The sequence below is a fragment of the Solea solea genome, chromosome 18 (assembly GCF_958295425.1).
Source record: "Solea solea chromosome 18, fSolSol10.1, whole genome shotgun sequence".
Taxonomy (NCBI): domain Eukaryota; kingdom Metazoa; phylum Chordata; class Actinopteri; order Pleuronectiformes; family Soleidae; genus Solea; species Solea solea.
Window position 1 is genome coordinate 6,391,005 of NC_081151.1, and position 26,390 is coordinate 6,417,394.

General features: G+C 40.7%; 1 protein-coding gene across 4 annotated transcripts; it reads right to left on the bottom strand.

Annotated features, from left to right (window-relative positions):
- Positions 1-607: 607 nt before the first annotated feature.
- Positions 608-26,390, bottom strand: LOC131444924 (nardilysin-like). 4 transcript variants are annotated; one of them, XM_058615636.1, is made up of 32 exons: positions 25,955-26,386; positions 24,927-25,287; positions 24,179-24,401; positions 23,623-23,704; positions 22,256-22,409; positions 21,215-21,288; positions 20,927-21,022; positions 20,610-20,732; positions 19,030-19,087; positions 18,314-18,387; positions 17,927-17,996; positions 16,316-16,393; positions 14,082-14,202; positions 11,188-11,246; positions 10,535-10,589; positions 10,340-10,444; positions 9,726-9,849; positions 8,631-8,717; positions 6,853-6,972; positions 6,677-6,728; positions 6,306-6,456; positions 5,779-5,906; positions 5,405-5,567; positions 5,238-5,269; positions 4,856-4,994; positions 4,708-4,755; positions 4,535-4,587; positions 3,727-3,810; positions 3,394-3,484; positions 3,075-3,191; positions 1,797-1,886; positions 608-1,371 (listed from the first exon to the last, which is right to left on the bottom strand). In XM_058615636.1, exons 2-32 carry the CDS (start codon positions 25,136-25,138, stop codon positions 1,168-1,170), a joined length of 3,267 nt encoding a protein of 1,088 aa, XP_058471619.1. In that variant the 5' UTR covers positions 25,139-25,287; positions 25,955-26,386; the 3' UTR covers positions 608-1,167. The 4 variants fall into 4 exon arrangements, 3 of the variants coding, with proteins under 3 accessions (XP_058471619.1, XP_058471620.1, XP_058471621.1); XM_058615637.1 differs by having other exon boundaries at positions 25,881-25,971; XM_058615638.1 differs by lacking the exon at positions 25,955-26,386 and adding an exon at positions 25,796-25,934.

Below are 26,390 nucleotides of genomic sequence, written 5' to 3' on the forward strand. Positions count from 1 at the left end.
AGTTGCACAGTGCAGTATGTGAAGCTACTGCAGATGAACACTTGACTTCACTGCGGGCATATTAGTCTGTCCACACACTCCGCCGTGCTGAGCGCTGGATTAGTTTTTAATTACATTCAAACATGCAGAGTGTCACAAGCCCACACAGTAGCGCTCCGCCACAACCTCCTCCTTGGGCGGAAAAGGCTGAGAGTCTGAGTAACGGCGCGACTTTAAAAGACATTAAAGCTGCATGAATTAAACAGCTGATGCCACACTGAGTCATCAGTGGGCAAACACAGAGCTCTTCATTTGTTAGACAGTGGATTAAAGCAAATGACTTCATGGCGTCTGCGTCGTTTGACCCCGCTTTGATCGCAGGTGTATCGGTTAAGTCGCCTTTTAAACAGGAAGTACGCGAAAGACAACACTGTGGCGTAAAAGTTAATTAGCTTAGTTGCAGAAGGAATTCTTCAGATAAATAACTGTTCTTTATGTTGTTTTCTGGGTTCAACAATGTCATCTACATATTTCTGGTTGATTTAGTAAAACAAAACAAACTTCTATGTTAAAGTTTCAGTGGCTTGATACATTGTTTGTACGGTAAAGAAAACTTAACAAATACAGGTGTTTTGTAGGGTCCGTTCATTCACTCACTCATTTATTTGTTTATTTATTTCATGTCATGATCCAGGTCAGCTATTTGAGGTCAAATACATAACTTTACTGTAGTCTTTACAGTTTGTTTTTTTAAATGGCGTAAAACTCAGTCTGGGGTCCAACACAAACAGTGGAAAAGACTGAGTGGTGTAACGTTAGCAGAGCTCAGGGAAGCAAATCATTTAAGATGTGACTTAGTAGGATAGAGAGGGAGAAATGGAGGGAGTGCTTCCACACTCCTGCTGTCGGAGGATTAAAAAAAAAGTAATTGAGAGTGAGAAAACAGAATAAATTATCACTTGGCTAAAAGAAATGTCTAATATCACTTCCAGGCTTTTTGTGTATGCACACTGTGTTGAGTAAAAACTACAGCTGCGCCTTAGAGACAGAAATCCAGGCCATGAGAAGAGTCGACGATGTTTGAACCATCGTTCACCTCCAAATCTCTAATGAGGCAGTCGCCCCGAGAGTGGCTCAGTAAGAGGCGAAGCTCAGACCTGTGTTTGTCTCGCAGTCTGAGCAGGACTTTTATTCCAGAACCTTATGGTAGGGAAAGAGAGGCAGGCCTTCGATGAAAGCGGGAATGTCCATGATGGCGGTGGCGCCCTCCATCTTAGGTGAGGCGGGAAGGAAAGTGAGTTTAGACACCTCACCATAGTTGGAGACACTTAAATCTTCTTCTCCTTTCCTTTTACTTTCCTCATCATGCTCCTCCGCACCAAATCCCACCACCTGGAGGAAACGGGTGGTGGGGGGGGTCATTGTGTTAATACATGCACAAAAACAAAGGATATATATATTTACAGTCAATTCTAATTAATTAATCTAATTAATCGACAAATCAATTATTAATCAATTATTAAATGAATCTACAACTATTTCGATTCATCGATTTGAAGCTTTTTTCATGATTAAAACAAGATTTTTCGATGGTTTAAGCTTCTTAAATGTGAGTAAATTTCATTCATTTCTTTGTTCTGGATAACAAAGAAATCATTAAAAGTGAATCATTTTGGTTTGTGGACAAAACAAAACATTTGAGAACATAATTTCCAGGTTTGACGAACACCGATCAACATTTCTCACGTTTTCGGATATTTTATGGACCAAACGATTAATCGATGATGAAAATAATCGTCAGTTGCAGCTCTACTTACGTGCACGCTGAGCTTGCGGCTGTTTTGTCCTTGGTGCTCGTGGAACCAGGAGACCAGCTCAGCTCTGGTCATCTGCTTCAGAGCCTCGATCTAGACACAGAGACGACGCGGATGTTACAGGAACACAAAAGGACACGTCAACACAACACAAAATAAAATGACTTATTAGACGTGTTAAAGTGTCGGTTAGTAGCGACAAAGCCGCCAAAATTATCGGCGTCTTTTTAAGGTTTTAAGGTTGAGCGCAGTGTCCCTTTTAACAGCTCGTTTATTGTTTTCGCTGCCGTCACTGAAGCACTTCATTAATCAACAGTACACAACCTGCCAAGAAAGAGACAGATATTTCCCTCTGGAGTTGGCAATGAACTGAGCCAAAGATAAAAGGAGAGTTAATATAGGACTCGTATCGCACAGGTTGTTGGAAAACTTGACTCCCAAGGGATTAAAAAAAAAAAAAAAAAAAGAAGTCTGCTATTCATCTGCTAAAGTGAGTAACTCTTCACAGAGATTATACGCGGGGTGTTACGTCTGCCAGGTTGTGTTCATGTCTTTTTTTTCCTTTGCTCTTTGAGTTCTAAACAAGTGATGGCACTTCACAGTTTCCGTGATTTGGCAAATACTGTTTTTGGCAAAAGCCGATGACGGTGGGAGCCAGAAATGAACGGCACTTGGAGCTGAAGTTCAAGTTTGTTTAGTGTGGTTTCATTTGAATAAATGTCAAAAGAAATATTTAGGCAAACCGCAAAGAACAACACAGATGGCAAGCGGCGAGTGGATAAAGTCAGAGAACATACCAACAATTCATCGATTCCGCCATAAAACACGTGGTCTTATTATCAAGCTTGTTTTAAATGCGTCGTTACTTTATCGTTCTACATTTTATTATCTTGCTTTTATCTCACAATCATTGGCATTTCTATCACCTTACCTTGTAAAGCACTTTATAGCTTTTGTTTTGAGAAAGTGCTTATACAAATATAGTTTATTTATTAATAGGATAATAGGAAATGCAGAAAACGCCGTAGCATTGTCACGTCTTTTAGTATTTAGTATCGTTTATGCCACAACACAGAGACATTTAGTCAGATGAGCAAAGGAACCAGAAACAATGTGTATATTTTCATTCATTATTTACTCTAGTTGACTTTAGTTGGTGATTGAGTTAGTAAATGATTCATATTTGATTCACTGTTACAGTGTAGGAAGATAGGAATCCGTCTGTGTGTGTGCACATGTGCAGGCACGTGTGTGTGTGTGTGTGTATGTGTGTGTTCCCACCTCTCTGTTGAGCCTGTCAAACACATATTGCTGTGTAACCACCTCGGCCCAGTTCCTGTCCACCTCCTCCCCGAGGTGTGTGTCCTCACATTCCTTCAGCTTCACTAAAGCGGTCACCTGCGCACACACAGACACACAGACACAGACACACACAGAGACACAGACACACTTAATCTTACCGAGTTCGAAAAATATGTTGTTTTTCCACTGAAGAAAAATAAGCCTTTTTTCACATCTATAAAACCTTTGGGATATTAATTATTTGTAGTTACTTTTATACTTTTTCCACACAAACACAAAATAATACACACACACACACCTGAGTATGAAAGGCCTCCTCAGTCAGGGCATTCAGCTCGTCTCCATATGAAGCCAAGAACTCTTCAATCTTTAACTCCACCAGCTCTGTGCTAAGAGGGGGGGAAAAAAGTTCAGAAGAGGAAAGAGCGATATTAGAGGCTATGGGGTGTATTTGATTCCGTTAGTCATTCATCAGTTCCACTCGCTTTACAGGGTCACATTGGATAAATTGTACCTCAGATTTATGTGAGCAGTAAGACAGATTGTACCTTAGTTTTGGGAACACGCTTGGAGATAAATCGTATCTTGCTTTGTGAGAAAATAGAAGGTTATGATTGTGTCGTAGACTCACTTGAACTTGGTGGCCTGCGTTTCCACGGTGACGGAGAAACCCAGTACGCCCGAGGTGTTTCTGCAGGTGGGGTAGACGTGGTACCTGCAGCGGGAAGGAGATGCAAAAAAAAAAAAAGAGAGAAGGCCAGAGATATTGAGAGGCAGATAACTTTGGCAGATCAAAATAAAAATGAATTTTATTTCCCACCTGTCCTGACTTTCTCTGCACTGCACTGGAATGGTTTGCAATTTAATCTAATAGCAATTAAAGTCAGACAGACAAGTATGAAAACCAAATTTCTATTTCAGTTCGGGGAATGACGAGAGAAATAAAAATCCTCCAGTTTCTAAGTTTAAAACAGACTTGTTCTTTTGGAGAAAACAGAACAGTATATTTACAGCCTGATTTTCACCCGCAAAAAATGTTTTAAGAACACTTTAGCATATCTAAAAAGAATAGATCAATCTAACTAATAATTAGTAGTACTTACTGTAAGGGAGACACAAAAAATATTTTCTTCCAAAACAAAAGAAATTTATTGCTGACACGAGTGCAAATTAATAGCAAATAAATTACTCATTTAGCCCCAATTTGGAAATTATGAGCAGAACACAAGCAGTAAATAAACTACAGATGAACCTTCAATGATACAATAGTAATCAGATGTACTCGTCAATGGCGACAACTGTGCATTAATAGACACATCTGAATCTAACTGCCTTACAGCATCTCCTAAACTGTTCGTAAATGCTTATAAATGTGAAAGTGGGGACATTAATGTGACATCACTTTCATTTTCCACCACGTCAGAACTAGAGAAGCTCACCCTAGAGTCTCTTTGGTCCTGAGGAAGTCGAAGCAGGGTTCCTCCATGTGCATCTGAAAAACAGCAGCAGCAGCAGCAATAACTCAGTCAGTGATGGAGGGATGACCTGAAGGACTGACTAAACAAATGAAGACATGGGTGAAGGGAAACCACTGAAACACTTAAGTACTCACCACTAACAGCTCCATCAACGTGTGCTCCCTTAAGGACTTGGGACCAGACTAGGAGAAAACGTGAGGTAAATATTGAGCAAATAAAACAACGTATGCTGAATAGAAGGATATTATAGTATGAACACACGCTCTTCAGACGAGTACGCACCTGGTAGTAAACAGTAACCTCAGAGTTGGCGTCGCCTTTGTTGAGTGATTTGACTTTACATATGTGGTGCTTGGCAGGAAGCTCCACCACTCTGAACATCACTGGCACCTCTGCTGGCAACTTTGAGAACTGCAACTTACTGCCAGGGGGTGAGAGAGAGGGCAGAGGAGGAGGGGGGGGGAGATGAAGGAGAGAATAAAATATGGATGCAGGGAGGAAGAAAAGAGAAAGAAGTGAGAAAGTTTTAAAGGCGACAGAGAGATCATGATTTGAACAACTTAAGCAAATGCAAATGACTGTGCACGGAGGTAAACAAATCTATTTGATTGTAAAGTGCTGGTGTTCTCATTAGAGAGTGCATTCAGGGTGACAGCTGACTTACTCTGTGACATACTGCAGGAACTGCCGCGACTCCTGTGGAGGAAATACAATAAAGGGATAATGAACAGGTAGAGATAAGAGGGGACCGTGTACTCAAATCAAATGATGCAAGTACTGATTATATTGTTAATCAATCTGCTTGTTTGTTTCAAACTGCAGTCCACTCACAGCGCTGCTAAAGTTGCCCTGTACTAGTCCTTCGGCAAACAGCTCTGTCCTGAAGCGCCGGCTAAACTCCGTCAGCTCATCGACGGTGAGGCCGGCCGTCAGAGCCTGACACTTCTCCACCATGGACCAGCGCGAGTGCTCCAGGACCAACAGACGAACGTCCCTGAAACAAGAGGGAGGAGCAGGAGGAGCAGGAGGAGCAGGAGGAGCAGGAGGAGCAGGAGGGAGAGCAAAGGGGAAAAGGGACAGTGAGAGGAGCGCTCTGTAAAGGCTGTCACATTTCGCCACTAGAAGGCATCCTAGCCCTGGCGATGAAATCAGAGGGAAAGATGGAAATATCAGATGATGATGATGATGATGACGGAGAGACTCACTTGCTCAGCTTGTCAGGTTTGATGAGGATGTTGTAGTAGGTCTTTTTGAGCTGCTCTGAGAACATGCTGAAGACGTCGGGGGAAGCGGTGAAATCAGCGAGTTTGTCAATGATCAGGTGGAACAGCAGCTGCACGGACACAAATCAAAGACAGGGCAACCATCACCACCATCTTCATCATCATCATCATCATCTTCGTGTCAGTGTTAGTGACTCAATCTAATGATCATGTATTTAAACAAGGTTTTAAAAGTTAGCAACAACAATGTAGTTAAATAAGTAAAACTAGATGGCACGACTGAAAACATCCAGTTTTAATTTCTGACTGTGTTGCACAAATTTCATAAACCTTAATGACATTTTTTCAGAGCCAATTATGATCATTTATGACGAGTTTTATACCATATATATAGCTTTATTATGGCTACTGATAAGTCTTTTGTAAAGTGGGATGGTCCAGTAACCTGGTTCGATCCTCTCCCCCCCCCCCGCTGCCTGTGCTCCTTAATACTAGGAAGGTTCACTCACACACAGTTTGTGGTTAAATCCTTTGACCTTGATGACTAGGCCGTGTTCACCGGCCACCAGCTTATACTCCAGCTGTGCCACTTCAGCCTCATAGGCCGGCTCCGCCAGGTTGTGTCCTAGGATGTTGACCAGCAGGTCGAAGAGCACCACACTGGAAAAAAGGGGGAGGCAGGACAAGGATGATGTCAGAGAGAGCGAGCGAGAGAGGGGAAAACAAGGGCAGGTGGTAGGAAGGAAGGAGGGAGGATGAAAGGAAATAAAACAAGAATGCGGAGTAGAAGACAAACAAATACAAATTTCATAGGAATATATAAATAATCATCACAAACAAATATTATTTCGCTTAAGATTATATCTGAGCCTGCACTTACTTCTTGGCAGACTGCTGGATTACGGGAGAGATTAAGTGGAATCTGATGTAGGCTGCGGTGTAAAAGAAGACAAATAAATATCAGCACCTCTTAAAAAGGTATTAAATGTCTCCATCAAAACAACTTGCATGTTAAATAAGGCACATATACACTAACACACAAAACATACTCTTCACCTTTTGGGATTTTGAATTTGTTGTCCTTCTTGTACCACAGGTCGCCCTTGTCGCTGCTGGCTAACCGCACCGGGTGCTCGGTGTCTGGCAAGTCAGAGGGCTTCAGGGTGAAGTCAGTGGCTGAACAAAAATGCACATATACAAGCAAAAAGAAAAGACTGTTATTCCACTTGGTACAATCTCATAAATAATGCGTGAGTTTTGACAATTCAATATGTTTCAGTTTGGGGGTAATCATGCATCAACTCAATGCAGAGAAAGACGTCAACCCCCACTCCCAAAATAAATGATTCAGGATCCCCTGGGCTGATAAGTGACGACGCATCATCTCTCCACAATTTTGTCAGAATCTATCGAGTGGTGCTGTGGCTTCTTCGAAGTGTTGAAACAGAGCATGGTGCCAAAATTGGTCAGCTCTCAGTTTGGTCAAAAATGGATCCCTAGTTGCCATTTTTGACCTTTAAATTAATTTACTAAGATAAGTCACTGCAGTTTTGCTTTAGTTGTATGAAGTTGCATAACATTTTTCATGATGGTGAAAGAAGTTATATCAAAATAGTAAGTTAATTATTCTAATAATCCTGCTGAAACTTGGTACGTCTCATTGTCACATTACCAAAAAAATGACAGTGACTGGTTCTGTGATAAAACATCCATCCATTTTCTACCGCTTTATCTCCCGCAGGAGGGTCGTGGGGGGGGGCTGTGCCAATCTCAGCTGACATCGGGCAATCAGCGGATTCGCCAGTCCATCACAGGGACACGTAGAGAGACAAACAACCATTCACCTACAGTCAATTTAGAGTGTCCCCATATTGCATATTTTTAGACTGTGGGAGGAAGCCAGGAAATCGCTTAAAAAATGAATAAAAACTTAATTTGGGGGTCTGAAATAAGACAGAAATCTATACACTCCTCCATATTCTACTTAAGGCTAAGGGATACAGTAGCTGCTTCCCAAATCTCGGACTAATTGATGACCATGATGTTATGCAGGTACCAGGAATGTGTGAAAGAAAAATTAATGAAGATGTGTCTGGGTGTGATGGTAGTATTATTTACCAGTAATTATATAGCTTAAGCAATACTATTAAGTGGTATTTCTGAACTACTTTCTAAATGTTTATTTGTGGCATCATTACCTAAAAAAAGGGACAGAAATACATAATCAGCTAAAACAGAATTGCCAGTCCCATGAGCTTTGTTTTAACTTTTAGCTTAGCGTTTCTTTTTTCTTTTATATTGTTTATTGTTTTCCTATCGTGATAGTCAAAATCCTTTTCTACTTCCTCCACTGTCAAACTGGAGGCTAAAATAATGAAACTCAGCAACAGTAAACAAAAAAATTAAAGCGAACCAAGTCTCCAGACAGGACATTAGCAGCTTGTCAAAAACAGAAACTAATTGGGGCTAGAATTATTCCTGTGGTGGGCTGTGAAAAACATTTGTGCTCTGAACGGGGTTAAAAATCACTAAAGAAGACACAGCGAGATCATCCGGTCACACAAGGGAAACAAATCCTGTTAAAATGAGGCTTAAGAGGATTAATTCTCAATTCTGAGCTGCAACTGTACCATCTCCATTGGGTCAATGTAAATGTTTTTCACAAACATATCGACCAATATGCCACGTCCCTTCACATTTTGATATTCATCTGATAAGATGTCGGACAAATTACTTTGAGGGCAAATAGTTTCAGATATTTGTGGCATTTTCAGCTCAAGACACACTTCTCTTTTTTTTTTTTTTTGCTGCACCATAAATATGTATTGACTCACCGATGAACTTGTTCTCAGCAGGGAGGTGAAGGTCACTGTTCAGCTCCAGATTGTCTGTCCACCTCTCCATCCACTCCGGCTGGATGTCTGTGAGCAAAGCAAGCATCTATTAGCACAAAATATATACACAGCATGAGCCGAGGGCTTTTACTGTGACAGAATTGTTGTGATTATTTAAATGGGCTTATGTAAGAAATGTATTATATTAAGACACAAAACGACCATGTGTCAGGAGAGTTTGAGGAGCAATAGAGGCTTCACTGAGGGCAAGAATGACGCGGTCAGTATATTCACAAAATACATTTTCATTTGCAGGCAGCAAAAATCTGTTAAAAACTGCCACCCGACCAATAGAGCAGCTCCTAACACTTCAACACACAGGATGTCAGTAGTATTTAAAGTGTCAGAAATACTGAAATATACCAAACCTAAAAAGCCTCAGTACCCCTCTCCAAAAACATCTCGACCAAAGTAAAAGAAAAGAGAGTCTGCATCTTAGATGCCTTAAAATAAAGATGGCTAAAAGTGAAGAAACAGACCATAACAGACATGAATGAGTAGATCCTTTTCAACTTCAGCCAAGGTCTACCCTTACTCTAGCATAATAGTATTTCAAATAATATTTAATGTGTTTACAGTCCATTATTTTTGCCTTGTTATCTCCTTTTATCATGTACATGTATAATTATCATGTTGCTCTGAAGCTGACACACTTTCACACTAATTTTCCACTTAAGTAAATCAAACAGTTTTAATGTTTATTAAAAAAAAAAAATGTGTGCATGAACACAGTGTGAAACCACAGTACTTCCATATTTTCTGAGAATCTGGCAACCATGCCCCCGCAGTGTTTTCAAGTGGGATTGCACCAACCATTTTATGCACAAAAGGTCGTTGTCGTACATATTTTACAAATATCACATTTAAATATGAGTTGACCGTAATGTTTGCCCTCTAAAAACAGAGATAAATGTTGGCATTTCCTGTTTCTGGTTCATATTAGCCTGAATCCTCAAACAAGGGCAAAAAAATAAGTGTAATGTATTCCCTGAATCTACACACACTGCACGAACACACACACACACACACACACACCCTCCATGCTGTATTGCGTGCCAAACCACTTCTCCCTGAGGGGACACTGGCCCTCATGTTCTGGTGACAACAGCATCAGGTTGGCTCTCTCAGGGGTGAGGAGGGACAGAGCTGCACTGATCACCTACACAGGGACAAATTCAAAGGCAAAAAAATAAAGTCAAACTTTTTTACTAAAGAGGAGAGAAAATTGTTTGTCCCCCATGAAAAATACCGATTAAGTGATAAATCATCCTCGTGTAATATGACAATCAATATGCAAATGAGTTTCCTCTCAGTGGCGCTGAGGGAAACTTGGGGCGGAAGTTCCTGGCCGAGAAATGGCAGGGAAAGCTACGTTAAGCGACGCTCGATAGATATTGTTTATAAATAAATAGAGAAATGCTGCACTTTTAACTTTTGACGTTTTGTTTTCTTCGTGCTGTATCGCTCTACGATTGTCTTGGAATGTATCGAGTACCACAGAATTGCATCGCGATATTATTGGTATTGTGGAGCATGTACTGCGTATCATACGGTGATGTACCCTGTGATTCCCACCCCTATTATGGACTGGTATTGCCAACAATGGCGAGAAAGGAAAAGAACTTGAGTGTTTCACTCCAACGACTTACTTCTGGGTCAAACTCAAACATCAGCTGATCTCCTGTCAAGAAATCCTCTTTGGGGAACAGCTGCATGTTCTCACAGATGTCCTCAACGTATTCTATAGGGTCGTTCTGACAGAACAGAAGTCAGACTTAGTGGTCACAACACATAATGATTTGTAGGACACGGACAGCAGCATATAGACGTCTGAGAGTTCATACTTGCTCCTGATAGTGAAACTCGTTTGCTTCGATTTTCTGGATCTCTTCGTATATTCTGAAAGCAGAGGAGAGATTTATCATCGTCATTCGTCCCAGATGCACACAGACAGAGTGAGCAACACAATGACAAAAAATATCTAAACTAAACAAATGAATCCATCTCTGTGATGTACGGTTAAAGATGCAGAAGAGAACTCTCACATTACTAGTCACTTTCATAAAAAGGCAAGGACACAGGTACTTTTCCTCAGAGCCATCAGTGTTGTGTTGTGTGGCGTGCGTCATAACTTCTGCGTGAAAACACGATAGATACTGGGAGTGAATGCTATTCTTATCACCGTTTTGCTTGTGGCCCTAAATGGAGTCGCTGTATGTCTGTGAAAAACATCATCCCAGAAGCAAAGAGAACAGCTGATAGAAGATTGATGTAAACATAGATTGTGTCTGTCTTTGTCACCATTTCACACTGAGCCAGTGCTTTCAACATCATAATCACAGGTTTAAGCCACAAAACTGTCCATTTCAGCTTATACTAGTTCCAGCATGACAATGCAACAAAAACGGAGCATAAAGAGTCAAGGATAGAGGCAGTTTTTTTACAACTCTGTTGTGTGTGTGTGTGTGTGTGTAAGGAAGAGAGAAAAAGAGAGTGCCTTTGCTGTGGTCCAAGTGTCTGCAGCATCTTTAGGTACTGGAACACCATGTGAGTCACCTGTAGTAAAAAAGAAAAAAAGAAGAAAGAATTAGATGTTAGTTCTTCAAGTGTTTCTGTGTTAAGAAATAATTACCATGTTCATTAAATGGTGAAAAAAAGACGACTATAAAACCCCTCCTTGTCACTATTAATGACAGGGTTTAAGTGGAATGCAGTGTTAATGTTGATAAACCACAACAATTGCACTGAAGCAAGAAAGTGGCTGCCAATCACACCGACTGTGTTTACATGATTAAAGTCCTTAGAACAAGCTGTAACCATTGCTTGAGGGGGAAAAAAAGGTGACTAGTACATTTAATTACTTAACAAAAAGCAAAGTGCGTGTTTATTTGGCCCCTTTTAAAGATTCTAACATGGAAATGAAAATGTCAGCCAAGCCTTAGGAAGAGCACTCTCCGTCCTGGCCAAAATGTTTTTTTTATGACAGTACAATAAACTGTGCGAGTATTTTACATGACCCCATTCAACAATAGTAAACCTAAAGCACTTAAAAGGTACATTTTCTTGTTAGTTTGTGGTTTTCTTCAGGTATTTTTAGTGTATTCAGGTTATTTGATGCTTAAACAGCAAATCCTTATCCAAAAAAACATTTCGAGAACGAAGCTGCTTATCTTCTACGACCAGTTTCCAGGCAACCAGAGGAGACTCCACTCCAGAAGGGCTAGTGATCTCCGTCACGTGTCCAAGTCTCTTCGCAATGCAAATAGTGTCAGGGTCATGAAAAAGTCAAGTTCTCTCTCCGGGTCTCATATTTTATATTGATGGCATTTTATGAAATTAAAGGAACACTTATTTGTGAGCAGCAGCAGCAGCAGCCTCTGTATACACAAGTGATGATTAATCCTGTCAGACTGAAAGTCCGAGCTGCCGAGTGGTTTCCATGTGCAGACCGAACTGAAACACGAACAAACTAATTAAAAACAGATCCTCTGTTGTAACTGCAAACACGCAGGGATAAACTTTCCCTTTGAATGCCAAACACAAATGTTGATTTTTAATTACATATTAGCATTTTTAACTGATCTACAATTCAGCGTTAAATCACTACCTGTGGCCATACCCACACAACAAACTCACGTCGTGCAGGAACGGGCATTAGTGACAATTAATTCCGATGGAAGGATGGACCTGTTCTGTCTGTGCTGCATAATTAGTGAAGGACAGTTCCAAATTAACTTGTTATACAAGTCTGCCCATGCAGTGTTTTTTTCCAAATAATGATTATATTTTTGTTTTATATGGTGGTGTACCTCCTACTTTCCCGTGCCTTAAGTCATATTTAATGAATGTATTATTAGGGATGTGCCAATTTATTTTTCCCGATCACCTCTCCCCCCGATCTTTTACTCCAGCTGCAGAACTTTCTAGATATTGCAGCTGTCGGTGCTCAATTTTAGTGGAAGAGCTTCATTTGGTTCAAACTGTATGCTTAATATAATTGGTCATATTTTAATAAGATGCTTTGTGAGCTTCCCCTACCCTGTCCTCTCTGTCAGGCACACTGTAGAATGCACTCAGAGTCACACACATGTGCTTTTAGCAGGGACTAATGCCGCTGGAACAATGACACTGGATATTTTCCCCATTTTGGGCTCAGTTTACGGATGTGATTGTGAAATTGTTCAGCTACAGCCCTGCATTCTTCTCCTTTCTTTATCAGCGGTTCCTGCAGCCTCACAGCAGGTGTCTGTGTTTTCTTTTCCTCCTCTTTCTCTCTAAACTTCAGTCAGTATTCTTTTAAAAAAAAAAAACTTGTATACTGTGTAGCTCTGTTATATAAGCAATATACAAGTACTGAATGGGGAATCAGTATTGACAGATACCCAATCTTAAAAAGATTGCATCAGGAGCCAAAAAAAGAAAAAAGCTGATCAGGAGGACATTGCTGTATTTATCAAAAAAAATAACATTTAAAATAAAAAAAATTAAAAAAGTCTAATGACTCACTCAATCATGGTATTTCTGAACCTTGGCTGTTTGTAAAGCTGTATTAGGCAGGAGCATTAACCCTAACCCAATGGAAAAACTGTTGATTGCTGAATTTGATCCACAGGTGGTTAAAAGATGTATGTTTTTAGGTTTCTTTGCAGCATAGTAAGGATTTGTAGGTTTATGTCACTCGAAAGCACCACTATAAAAAGTAGGGGTAGTGACAGCTAATTAAAAGCTTCTGCATTCTCCCTCTCTATCACTGTCTTAACTGCCCTGTTGTCTGACTTGGTCAAATGGTCCTGTAAAAGAACAGGCTGGAGACTCGGTGCTTGATTCTCATAATGATGTAAGATTATTATTATTAAATAATAGCTCAATAATGCCAAAAAAAGGTCTGCCTGCTGTACCTTTAACAACCATTGGGAAAGTGCACCGATACCCTCACATCTCCAGCTAACAAAGTACTGCGATGATGACATTTGATTGCATCTGTACTTTGCCCTATGATTCAAATACACATGCACCCTTTTGATCCGAGCAGCTCCAGAGATCTCGAGATTCGAAAACTTCTGTTGAACAATCACTATCTGCATCTTTTTTATTAACACGAGAGTTGTCATAGAAACTGATTTCACCAACTCCTTCCTTAATAAGATCTGTTGTGCGGTGTGTATGCAATGTACATATCGAATTTATATAACGGCTGAAATAGGAGCTGCTTCTGTATTTTCAAACCAAACATATTATGCGTAATCTTGAGCTGGATATTATTATATGGAGACCGGCGTTCTTGTTGCTCGATTTAATCTCCTTGGAGCCTCTGAGTTTCATGCAATATTTAGCTTTAAGATTAAATTCATTTGACAGAAGAACAAACAAATAAGAGAGAGTGTTCTTTACCTCATAGAAGTTTTGAAAACCTTCATTAGTGAGTGTGATGGAGATGGAGAAGATGGAGTACGTGCTGTTTTGGTCAAAGCCAGTTTCACTGTTTCCTCCAAACAAAGCCAGAGCCCAGCACCTACACAGACAAACACAACAGCCATTAGTTGTCAATGACTTTTAAAAACAGCTCACTGACAAGAAAATATATTGCACCAGTGCACTTCAATGTTTTTTAAATTCATACAAAACCCTGAGTGATGAAATCATACACACAGTGTTTGTGCTGTTTTGCAGGCAGCGTTTTAGTTAGAAAAAAAAACGGAGCCGACTTTGATTATTCAATTCTTCTGAGTGAACATCGTGCCAGCATTTACCCGTCTGCAGTTATGCACTAGCTGCATTTGTAGAAACACCGCCGATATCCAAACGGCGTGGCTTGGACACCTCATCAGTGACGAACCTGACATGGGGTCAGGACACCAATCCAGAGGGATTTGCTATGAAGGCGGTCCGCTTGCTCCCCCTCCTCCTGTGCCACTCAGCTCGCCAGAGGGAGATGAGCTTCTTCCTTATGTCATTTCAGGGTTATGTGAGGGCATCGTCTCTTGCCTTTTTGATCTGCTGTTTTTTCCTGAGCCGAGTGACCTTCATCTCATGCTGGTCCGGCCATGCTGTATTTGGCTTTCTGTTTCTTGATGCTAAATTGCTCAGTGCCAATGGTGGCGATTAAGGTGCACATCAACTGCAGTCACTGGTCCACGTCCCTCCCTTGATGGGACGTCAAGGGCAGTGTCAACATCCTCATCAAACTGGCACCACTCAGCCTCCTTGTGTGCAGCAGGCCATAGGACCTAGCAGTAGCCAAGTTCTTTTTGTGTGATAAGGCACTTAAAGTCTGCACTGCAGCACCACAAAGGTAGAAAAAGAACTCATGGCAAAAATTCACCCCAAGCAAGTTTTAAATCTGTGAAGGTTTTCATACTGAAATCAATGATGGGGAAAACTACATTAAAAATAAAGAAGTATATTTTGGTAACAACCAGCTAAGAAAAAAAAGTATTGATTTGCAGAAGATTAAATACAATAAAAGAAAATCTGGTGGATAAAAAGGATGATGACATTAAAAATGCATTTCTCCACTTTTAATCCAGTTCATTCATCTTCTACCACTTTATCCTCCACATGAGGGTCACTGGGGGGATTGTGCCAATCCCAGCTGACATAGGGCACACGCTGGACAGGTCACACTCACACCTATGGTCAATTTAGAGTGTCCAATTTGCCTAATCCCCAATCTGCATTGGACTGTGGGAGGACACGGGAGAACCCGGAGAAAACCCACGCACACACAGGGAGAATTGCATCCTTTCTCTTAACATTCACTAAATAACCAATGTCACCAAATCAAAAATTTAGCAGTCAATAAAAATATACTTCCAGGTTAACATATACATCCCGATTCCAAACACTTTCCAGAAAGTCCCCCAAAACTGCTTTTTCAGTAAAAATCCACAGTTGTGGTTGAAGGGGGAGGCGAGTGAGCAGCCCATCCTCAGCTTTATATGGCGTAAAGCACATTCACATTTATTGGTTATAGTAACCATCAATCAATATCTACTGTAAGATGATTGCCTGCACAGCTTTGCGTTTTTTACTGGGAACACATTAATTTGCGGGATTTAAGAGCCCTCTGAGAACTTTGAGAAATCAGATCAACAGCCCCCAGTACCATGTGACACAGACAGACCATTGCCTACATTCACAGCAGTGGCCCATTTCCAAAAGGCCCTTGATGTTGTGATTTTCTGAACTCAATAAAATAACCACTCCACTGACTCAATAGTTGGTTTCGACTGGGTTTGAGACCGAGGACACTCACAATTCAGCCTTGTTGCTTAACAATTGCAAGCAGCAAAAAACAAAACAAAAAACAGTTAATAGGAATATTCTATCAAACGCTGCATGTGCTGCAAATGGTAAAAGGGGCTTCTACAGAGAGGTTTTGGTGAATCACTTTGCCACTTAGCATCAAGAGGCTAAAATGCTCTCGTAGAGCCACATCCATCCAGGGATAAGAATGTACGAATCACATCATGGAGTGGGCCAGCAAAGTGTAGAGTTTGAGGACTGGGCTCAAACACTCACGCATGAAAAAGCTCATGTATAGCCAACAAATTGAAGACCTTTTAACTGGGTTCTGGAGGGCCCTCGAATCAGACAAACAAACAGACAGAGGCAATAACACTCACTTCCTCCTGAGGACTGAGAGGATGCTTCCTGTGCCTTCATGGCCAATCAGCCACGAGATGTAGTGGAGAGGCTTCACTCTGAAAGGAGGGGAAAGAACTTCAAAAAGGAGAAACAGATAATAAAAAAAAAAGAAGAGGGATAGCACTGATGCACTCGCTCTATAACCGGCACAAAGCACGGTATCTTTGCTTTATGTGAAAAGCCACTAGTCTACAGAAAAGCAGACAGAGGCATGGACAAAAGAGAAACAAACACATCAAGTGAGGGGAAAGCACAGACTGTTACAGGTTTTCTAGAGGCTTCACTGGATATCGATCAATATCAATGATTAATCATTTAAAGCTATTATATTTCATTCATTTCAGTTGCCTTTTGTTCATCACCTAGCTGCTACTGGATAGTTTCACATAGGGTTTTGCTTTTGAAAACTGCCATAAATAATAAACTCTAAATCCTCCTCTGCACTCCATTAAATGTCAGGACACTTTAGTACGAGGACGCACATCCTTGAAAAAAAACAAAACAAAAAAAAAGGAATGGAAACGGGGAACAGAAACGGTACAGTGCTTTTACTTTGAAAACAGGTACGGGACATGTTGTGTTTGTGACACACGCGACAGATATAGACACTGATGCTGTTCAGTGGAGCTGAGATTTACCAGCTGTCTAAGCGGGATCTTCAGTAGCGAGCGGAGAGAGAGTGAGGTAAGGAGATGAAGTCTGTCGGTCAGTGACGCTCACATTTTTTTTTAAAAAGCATTGTGGGGTGTATGCAACTTAAAAAGAGCTGGAATACAATACACTTTGTATTAAAAAAGGATCAGGAAGTGAAGGTCATTGTTTTGATACTGATACTGTGCCTTTGATCGACAAGTAATGGACTACCAAATGAAATGCTAAATATTTTGAAAATTGATTTCTGATTTGAGCAGCTTATTAAAAGATGTATTTGCTACTTAGTGACATTAAACTGAGTATCATTCATTTTTGGACGTCATTTACAGCTGAAACAATTACTCGATTAATCAATTATTAACCATTGCCAACTATTTTCATTATCGATTAATCGGTTTGAAGGTTTTTTCATGATTAAAACAAGATTTCTGATTGTTTCAGCTTCTTAAACGTGAATATTTTCTGATAACACTGATCAACATTTTTTTAAAAACAATTAATCGATTAATCGCGAAAAGAATCGACAGGTTAATCGATCGAGATTAATAATTTAAAAATAATCATTATTTGGAACCCTATAGCACAATTATATATGGGAACACATTATCAATGACAGTCTGATGGTTGAATATAAATAGATGTGATGGAGCAGACCTAAATATGCGTTTGGCTTTTAAAAAAACAATCAAAGGCAATTCCAGAAATACGGGAGATCAGCATCAAGATGATGAAAAGGGTGTGCCAGAGTATAAGGTATTAATAGCTCAGATAAGAAAGGCCGTGTTAAGATTGTAGCGGCAGCAGTCTGAAGTACAAGACAGGGAAGAGCGGAAGAAAAAAAGACACCCAAAATGTCTGATGAATGGATTACAGTTTCAGCATCACACAGCAATAGAATAGGTCAGATTTCATCACATCTCCTGTATGTACCACACCTGTATTGTTTTTCCTGAGGAGGAAGAGCCCAGGTGATATTCAAGGCATGAACCTTCCCGACAGGAACAACTGCAAACACGGTAGAAGAAACAGTGATGAAAATATAGCAAACAGCCCGATTGGTGTATTTCTTCTTCTTAAATTCTTGTATTAAAACACCTGACCCGAAAACGCTAAATTATTTAGAAATCAATAAAAAAACAAACACAGATGAGAAGAAACGCTGAAAAAAAACAAAAACAAATTTTGCAAGGCAGAATTATTCTTTTATTCTGTTTTCTGTTATCTACTGCCTCACTCTTTTATTTAGTGTTTGAGCTTCATTGCTTTGCAGAAACAGAATACAGCAGATGTGCTCAGATGAAAACAGTACGATGGATCAGTACCTCTGTAGAGCTTGTTGAAGGCTGGCGTCTCAAAGGGACCCAGCATTTCAGAGAAATCTGGCTTGGGCAAACCGCTGCAGAGAGAGTAGAAGCAACCACGATGAATGATTTAAGATCACTTAAACTATGTCAGCATGTAACCACACATAATGTTTCTGTAAAAGTCTTATTCCTAATGTTTTGGGGACACAACACGGAACATTTTGTCATTTTGAAGGCATTAAAGAGTTGCATGTCAGAACTTCTCAATGTCAACATTTCATCCGTTTTTAGCTTGATGAAAATTAATTTTGTTCGAGTGAGAGAAGCTAAAGTCACCTGAGACTTTATAAGCTCATAGATGAGTGGAAATTGCATCAGCCCATACAGGGGGCATGTAATCTTTCAGCTGCAATGTAAGCCTTGTAAAAGGAGGTTATGCGAGGTTCCACATAAAAGAAAAATACCCACTGAGAACACTCACAAAGAAAACAGACGTGGAGCTGTGAACAAAAATGTTAATTCATCTCAAATTCATGAAGAATTTATCCGTCTCAGGTGAACATCACTGAAAAACAACATCTGAGATGAGGAGAGGTAAAAAAGGAGCCGAGGAGGCGATGGAGGAAGGCTTGACATTTACATTTGTGCAGAGTCTCAAAAGGATAGTCAGACTCCATCTATTATCTCTCTAGCATCTCATCATGGTGACTGAGAGCCTGCTCCTATACACTCACTTGTTCGGCACCTTGCTGAAGATCTCTCTCACCCACTCCTCCAGAGTGTCCAGCTTCTCTAAAAGGACAGACCAAGTAAAAAGCAGGGCGAATAAGATATTAAGTGCGTCTCAATTATTCCAAAAAAACAAAAGAAAAACTCAGTGCAGTGTGTTTGCTTTCAAAAGGACTGCCGTGTTGCCTTCAGGCTTTAGAATACAAATCCATTTGCCCTAGTATTATTATTATTATTATTATTATATTATTGATGAATTGCAGAAAACATACGTATACACAAACATGCATACAAAAACAATCATTCTAACATACAGCGTTAGCATGTGTACAGTACTTATTTAGTATTGTGAAATAAATACAGATTATGCAACAAATGACATGATATTCACACATTTACATTATATCTTTCTAAATAGCAGTTTAATTGTAACGGGTAAAGTCAGTCTTCACATTCATTTACAGTGGGGGAATCGATACTCCTATCAGGTGATTACAGGACCAGCTACAGTTAGAGGATATGGTCAAAAGTATATTTATATTTCAATCAATATGGAGAATTAATGCCATAAACGTCATATGATCAAAGATTAATTTTTGCTTCTTTGGAAAAGTTGAAGAAACCAGTGAATGGTCCAGAGTGCATCTACCCAAGAGTGTGACCAACACTTTAAATGATACATTTCTAATTATTTGTGTTTCAGTGTCATCCTTTATTTATGGTTACACACAATAATTGCTGTTCAACCTAATGAATAATCACTGTGAAACTTTAACACTAATTAACACTGGTTGTTGTTGGGTTCTTTTTTTTTGGTGGACAGGTTTAAAGATTGGGACATGAGAGAATGTGACTTATGCGGAACATTTTAACAGTTTAATAAGGGATGATTTTTCTCAGCACAAATGTCAACACCAGTCATCATTTCACTTAGATGCACTCATTAATTGGCTGCGTGGTATTTTGCTGCGAGGCACTGGAAAAATGTGTTACATCGTGTGCATATTGTGCGATGCTGTTTTGAGTAATATTGCAATTTGTGTTGATTTGGGGGATAATTATCTACAGTCGGCTGAACTTGGATGAACTGCTTCCTTATTGGAGACTAATGGTTGTTTTGATTGTTGATTATTCTACAGATTGCTTTTTTCCTATAATTGGTTCATTTAGTGAATATAATTCATCATAATCGTTTACATTTCTACTAGGGGGCACTCGCATTCCCTTTGCAAGAAGCACCGTGATGCAGATATAGATTCTGCATCGATGCAGCGATGGCACATAATCGATTAACGCCATGTAACATTGCTTATTGATTTTTCCAGTTTCTAGAAGCTTTAGCTCGACTGCAGATGTAATCCATTTGTTTTTTGGGGGATGGAACATTTCATTTCCATTGTCATTTCAAAAAGAAATGTTTAAATTCATATATAAATAATGGCATATTTATCCGACTGCTTTTATTGATCGATGAAAACCTAGCCATTAACATAGAAAAGTGAGTAAAGATGGTCGGCCATGATTTCCAACAGTCTGCTAATTTGCCAGTTCTTGATAGACAATGAATGGGGTAAACTTCACTAACCCTTTGACTGCACGGCCAAGGTCATGTAGTGGGCAGAGTAGTGCTTCTTCCAGAAGGCACGCAGCCGCTTGTAGACATTAATCTTCTTCTTCTTCGGCTCCTGCTTTAGAGTCTGGGCATTCCCTATGTCACAAGTTAGCAAGGAATTCGGCAGAAATATAAAACACAGCAGGAACAGACTGTTTACAAATGTAGGGAGATGAGCGAGAAAGGAAACTTGGCGTCGATCTTGGTACTCCTGTTTGTTATTGCTGAACGTACCCCAAAGAGACCCTTGTTTGTATTATGTGTCCCAGCAGTTGTGTTTGCCCACTCACCCCAACAGAACTTGCCCATAGGGTGTCCAGGTTTGGCCAGACTGCCGAACAGCATTTCCTTCCTGTGGGAGTCCGAAGGCTTAGCCAGCTGGTACTCTGACAGACAGAAGGAGAGACAGAAGAAGAAACTCAACGCGACAGAGACGAGGCGGCGATCGATGGTGTGCTAAAGAGCTGCGTAAGGAGAACACGGAGATGTGGATAATGAAAAGTTTAACTGCAAGCATAAATCTGGGAATTTAACCTCCGAGGATGGAGGAGGGAACACGCGCCGGCACAGAGACTCACCGCTGTCAACGGCCTCCACTTCCCTGTCAATGGCATCACGGATCATCAGGGGGCAGATGAAGAACTGAGCCCACCTATGAGGGCGGCAGGTCAGCAAGGCCATAATCAGGGGTTACATAGCAGACGGGAAGGATGGGACACAGGTCAGGCAGACTCAATCAGAGGTAGACAGATAAACACTGTAGACAACAGCAGACTGATTGAGCACGGTAGTGTTTGTCCCAGTCTGCTGAAATACATCATAATCTTGTGTTTCACAATTTCCTGAGAACTGCGAGATTCTGAGACCTGGACATGGTGACAGCTGCGCGCATATGTATGTGTGTGTGTGTGTATATATTTATATATATGTATATATATATATACACACACACACATATACATATATACATACATATGTATATATATATATATATATATATATATAAAAATATCAATATCAATATTTTATCAGTATAACAACGATTGAATAATTACCAGAATTATCCTTGCACTGTGCAAGTGTGCAAACACATTTTCAGACATATATTTTTAGTGTTTTATTTGTCGATAAAAACAAAATTCATAACCACAATTTACTGGAGCAAAATTTAACTTTTAATTATCTGACATTTTATCAATATCCACTTATCAGCCCTGTGCCCGCATAATAACACAGAGACAGGGTAGAGTTATCTCATTCTCTGGTGGAAATACAAGTGTGATATTTGCAGCGGGAATATAGTTGAAATTCCTCATCAGGTCACAGAACATGATGGATCATTGAACAGGGTTTTGAGCCGAGTTCAGTCCTACACAACCATCGATGTCTCTCAGAGAAACATTTATCAACACGGCAGTGTTTGCTCTGTATTTACAAATCAGCATGTGTCACGGGCTGTGTTTATTTTGTCCACGGGGTTAAGAAAAGGACACAATAAATAATGTCCTTTGTTTTGTTTACCAGTAAAAAATAAAAAAAAATAAACATGATGGTTATCTGGAGGGCCACGTCTTAGGGAGCAGCTGCTCCAAAAAGAGACACTTCTGATGCTTCCTCACCTGTCAAGAGCCTCTTTGAATTTTTTTCGCTGGATGTCAAACTGGAAGATGGTCCTCTCGCAGTCGGTGGAGGCGTTGTCACTCCCACCATGCTTCCTGAGGAACGCATCAAAGCCATTTTCGGAGGGATACTTCTCACTGCCCATGAACACCACTGAGACACGGAGGAGAAGGAGAGAAGTTATAAATTACAATTGTAAAGGAACGTAAACAGAAATCCACTACAGCTTCTACTTATGTGCCCTTTCTTGAAGACAGCTTGTCTATGTGTAATATTTCTAGATGAGCCAACATAGCAGCATTTGATGGCTCTTTCACATATAGCTGTGCACATGGCTCTAAATATCACTGCGAACATATGGTAACAGTTTTAATGACAAGGAGGTGCAAAAAAAAAGAACAAGGGTTTCCTTTCTTCCTTACAGAGTGGGAACAAATGTTCAACAGTCGTATCAGTAGGAGACTAACATAAAAATAACTCGACTGATGGCAGCATCGTGAGAGTGGCATGCAGAGAGGAGAGTGCAGGAAAATCTCTTGCCTACTCTCTCACACGCTGTCTATGCTCTGTTAGAGGAATCGAGGTTTACCAACCAGACAAAGTGGGCACAGGGCTGAGCACCAGTGTACGCATGTTGGTCTTTAGTGACTTAATTACTTGTTTGTTTTCAGATTTTTCAACACAGAAACTGAATTGTAACGTTACTTGTATTGTGCATCCTTCAGCGAACAGTTAAGCAATTCTATAAGACCAGAGCGGCACTAGGGAGCAGGTGCCATTGAGGGCAAGAAGTGTTTATTCCATTAATCTACTGAACACCTGGGTTTTTTGAGCAGGCAAATTCACTTTTGAAACTTTTTGGGGACGCTTCTTTGTGTTTTCAGTCACGCTCCGACCGGTTTACTGTCATCTCGCTTTACTAAAGCAATGCTGCTATTGCCTCTGTGAGAAAAACAAAACACTTGTGTGTAGGTCGGGAGTGTTGTCAGGCAACCAGATTAAATCAATGCTATATTGAAAAACACCGAGAGAGTCATGTGGAGCTGATCGACTTAATCAGCATTACATGATCTCATTTGAAAAGAAAACTCTAGATCTGTCTACAAGAAATTGAAATTAAGGCAATATTGTGATTAAAATGTGCATATTGGGGAAAATCAAGGAACAAAATGATCAAAACAAAATAAATGAACGCCAGATACTGCTAGATTTCTATATGAACAAAGTGGGTAATTGGAGGAGATGCACAGGGAGAAGGTTACTCTAAATAAAAACAATAAACCAAACCCAAACACTAACAATGGATTCAAGTTTGATAAGTACTTTTCCAAAGAAATGACCCAAATCTCTCAGGTTGATTACATACTGTGTTCCAGGAAATGGGCAAGGCCGGGGAGGTCACTGGGGTCACTGAAGCTGCCCACTCCAACGCACAGAGCAGCTGCAGACTTAAACACACAGGAAATCGAGTCATGACTCATGTCTAGAGATTCATTTAAATAATACACCTGGCTATATTCAATGTTTTTATTAATACCGTCAACAAACTCCTTACGAACACCAAAGCTAACAAAAGAATCGATTATAATAAACATGCACTGCCTTTGCAGGCAAAGCTGGATATATATTGCTGCCCAAAAACTATTAAAAATACACAAATGAGCCACATTGGTATGCTTAATACACATGGCCACTTGAGTTCAATTTGAGGCAAACACATATACATCAACCCGTTTCCACAAATCGTTAAGTGCACGGCTGAAAAGTCCCTTAAAAACACAGTTAACTTGTATTATTAATGTTTGAATGTGTGTCATTAACAATGCAAAATTGGTTTACAGTCGACTAAGCTTCAGTATTTGAGTCATGAGTCAAGTTTTCTGCAAACAAACAAGAGGGGCTTTAGAACTTTCCACTGGTACCTGCTTCTCTGCATTTCCCTTCTTCTTCCCATCATTATCGTCACCATCATAATCACAGGCCCTCTCATCATCGTCTTCTCCTTCTTCTTCAGACTCGTCCCCTGTTTCATCTCCAGATTCATCCTCTTCCTCTTCCCCATCCGAGTCCTCATCCTCTGACGCTGCTGGTCCATTGTAGTCTGAAATGAGCAGAGCTCGTAGTCCGTTCTCCAACACGATGTGCCTGAATGGAGTCAAGTCAAAAGGTGAAACAGCAATGCACCATCATGTTCCACAGCTACTATTGCTTAGCTCTTACTCCCAACAGCCTGTTAAATCACATCTCTTCTCAGACTGCATCTCCCACCCTCTGAGACACAATTGCTTTGTTTTCTCACAGCAAATTCTCTGTGCGTGCCCCGCAGAGGCCCGAGGCACTGGCGTGCAATTCTAGCATTAAATCGTCCCATCAAACTTCAATAATCGTACTGATTCAGCTGGAAAATGGGCTCGTATCATTTTCAGATCTGGGTTATTTCCTCAAACTTTCCAAATTCTCAAACTGAGAAAATAGTGTCTTCTGCTGTGTATAACTGCAAATGAAATGATATCAACAACAATGACACAGAATAAATGGAGGAGATAAACTGTGCAAGAAGAGCTTAGTGCAATGCATAATTTAAAGACTCAGGATAATGGTCACATCTTTTGTTTTATTTAATGTGTATATTACTCTTTCAAATAGTGCAATATTAGAGATTTTTTTTACCTGTACTGTTTGGGGTCACTGGGGGACTTGATGATCTCACCGTCTCCAATATTGTCCTCCCATCCTCCTCCTCCTGCTGCTGCTGCTGCTTCCCCTGCAGCCAGATTCACCTCCCGAGACATGGGTTCTAGCTCTTCAGCTGAGGCTCCGGCTTGGACCGAGCCTGAGAACTCAGGCAACAGGGAGTTTCTGGACTTGTTTGTGTGTGGCATCCTCGACTGAGATGATGAGATTTTGGCACTGCAGGCTGACAGCAAGGCGTGACCATAAACAACAGGACAGCTCGCTGTCACTGGAAATTTACTCCTCACCAGGGCCACACACCGTGTCAGCCTGAACAGGGCTATGATGAAGACCCTCCCTGACAGACAGAGAAAATAAAAAGCCTGGAAACCAGTGGGACCAAAACACAGTAAACCAAGACTGCATGGATATTTGAACCAGTTCTTTTGGGACCAAAGCTTGATCCTAATGAGGCAGACTCTCAATTGTGAGGCTCAGATTAAAGATGAGATTGAGATGTGAACTGTGTATTAACCGGTTATTGTTACGGTTGCGGTTTTTTGTAAGGCAGTCCAAACGAATGTCAACAATAACCAGTTAATGCCTAACCAGCTCCTCGTAATCCAGGTTCTTTGTCATTTTGTGTAGGACAAAAAAAAGGACCTGAAATAGTAACAAAAACGAGCACACAATACAGCTATTCACACAGACTGTCTGGTGGTTTCGCCCTATTCAGCTGAATGTCAGCTAAATATCGACCAGCCTAAACCGCTAAACTGCACAGCAAACACACACACACACACACACACGCCACTAAAACAACCACACGAATAAACAAACACCAGTATAGAAATGACTACACTAACCTCGACAGACAGAGAAAAGTAAACATAAATGACTCTAACAGAAGTGTTTAAGGTCAACAAATGACATATATTATTTGAAACAAACTTTAACTAGTGGCGCCACTCCGTTGAAAGGCAAAATAAACTTTTAGCAGTCGTCAGAGAAGCCGGTATCCTCACCTTCCCTCTTGCTAACGGCAGGGCCTCAGCGGTGTGTGAAAGCGAGTGTCTCTCCAAGAACAAGCGCGCCGATTGGCTGAGAAGATTCCATGGCGTCACTCTCGCTGTCTCCGATTGGCTGAGGCGGAGGAGAGGGCGTGGTTTGCGCCGTGTAAGCACGTGTGTCCTCACAGCCAGGGCTCAGGAACTGCTGCAGGCGATGGGGATGGGGATGATGATGATGATGATGAAGATATTGCAGCGGCGGCAGTGACAAGCACCTGGATGTAACCGTCAGCTGTCCGCCGCCATCTGCCTCCGATTATCACTGCTAACCGGAGACGAGTGTTTAACCCAGCGGCTGTCGTTACCCGTGACTGTCATCATCGGTCCGTTTGTTTTAAACCTGCTCACCGGTCACTCTTCACTCTTCTGTACAGTAGCCACACATGACATC

What these genes read in the sequence shown, in the direction of transcription:
- LOC131444924 (XM_058615636.1), bottom strand. Translation starts at nt 25,138, where the DNA reads ATGCCACACACAAACAAGTCCAGAAACTCCCTGTTGCCTGAGTTCTCA. An exon ending in CTTCAACAAGCTCTACAGAG is followed by an intron (nt 17,997 to 18,313) that starts GTACTGATCCAT and finishes CCGTGTTTGCAG; the next exon opens with TTGTTCCTGTCGGGAAGGTT. An exon ending in AGGACCAAAGAGACTCTAGG is followed by an intron (nt 3,811 to 4,534) that starts GTGAGCTTCTCT and finishes TTCCCGCTGCAG; the next exon opens with GTACCACGTCTACCCCACCT.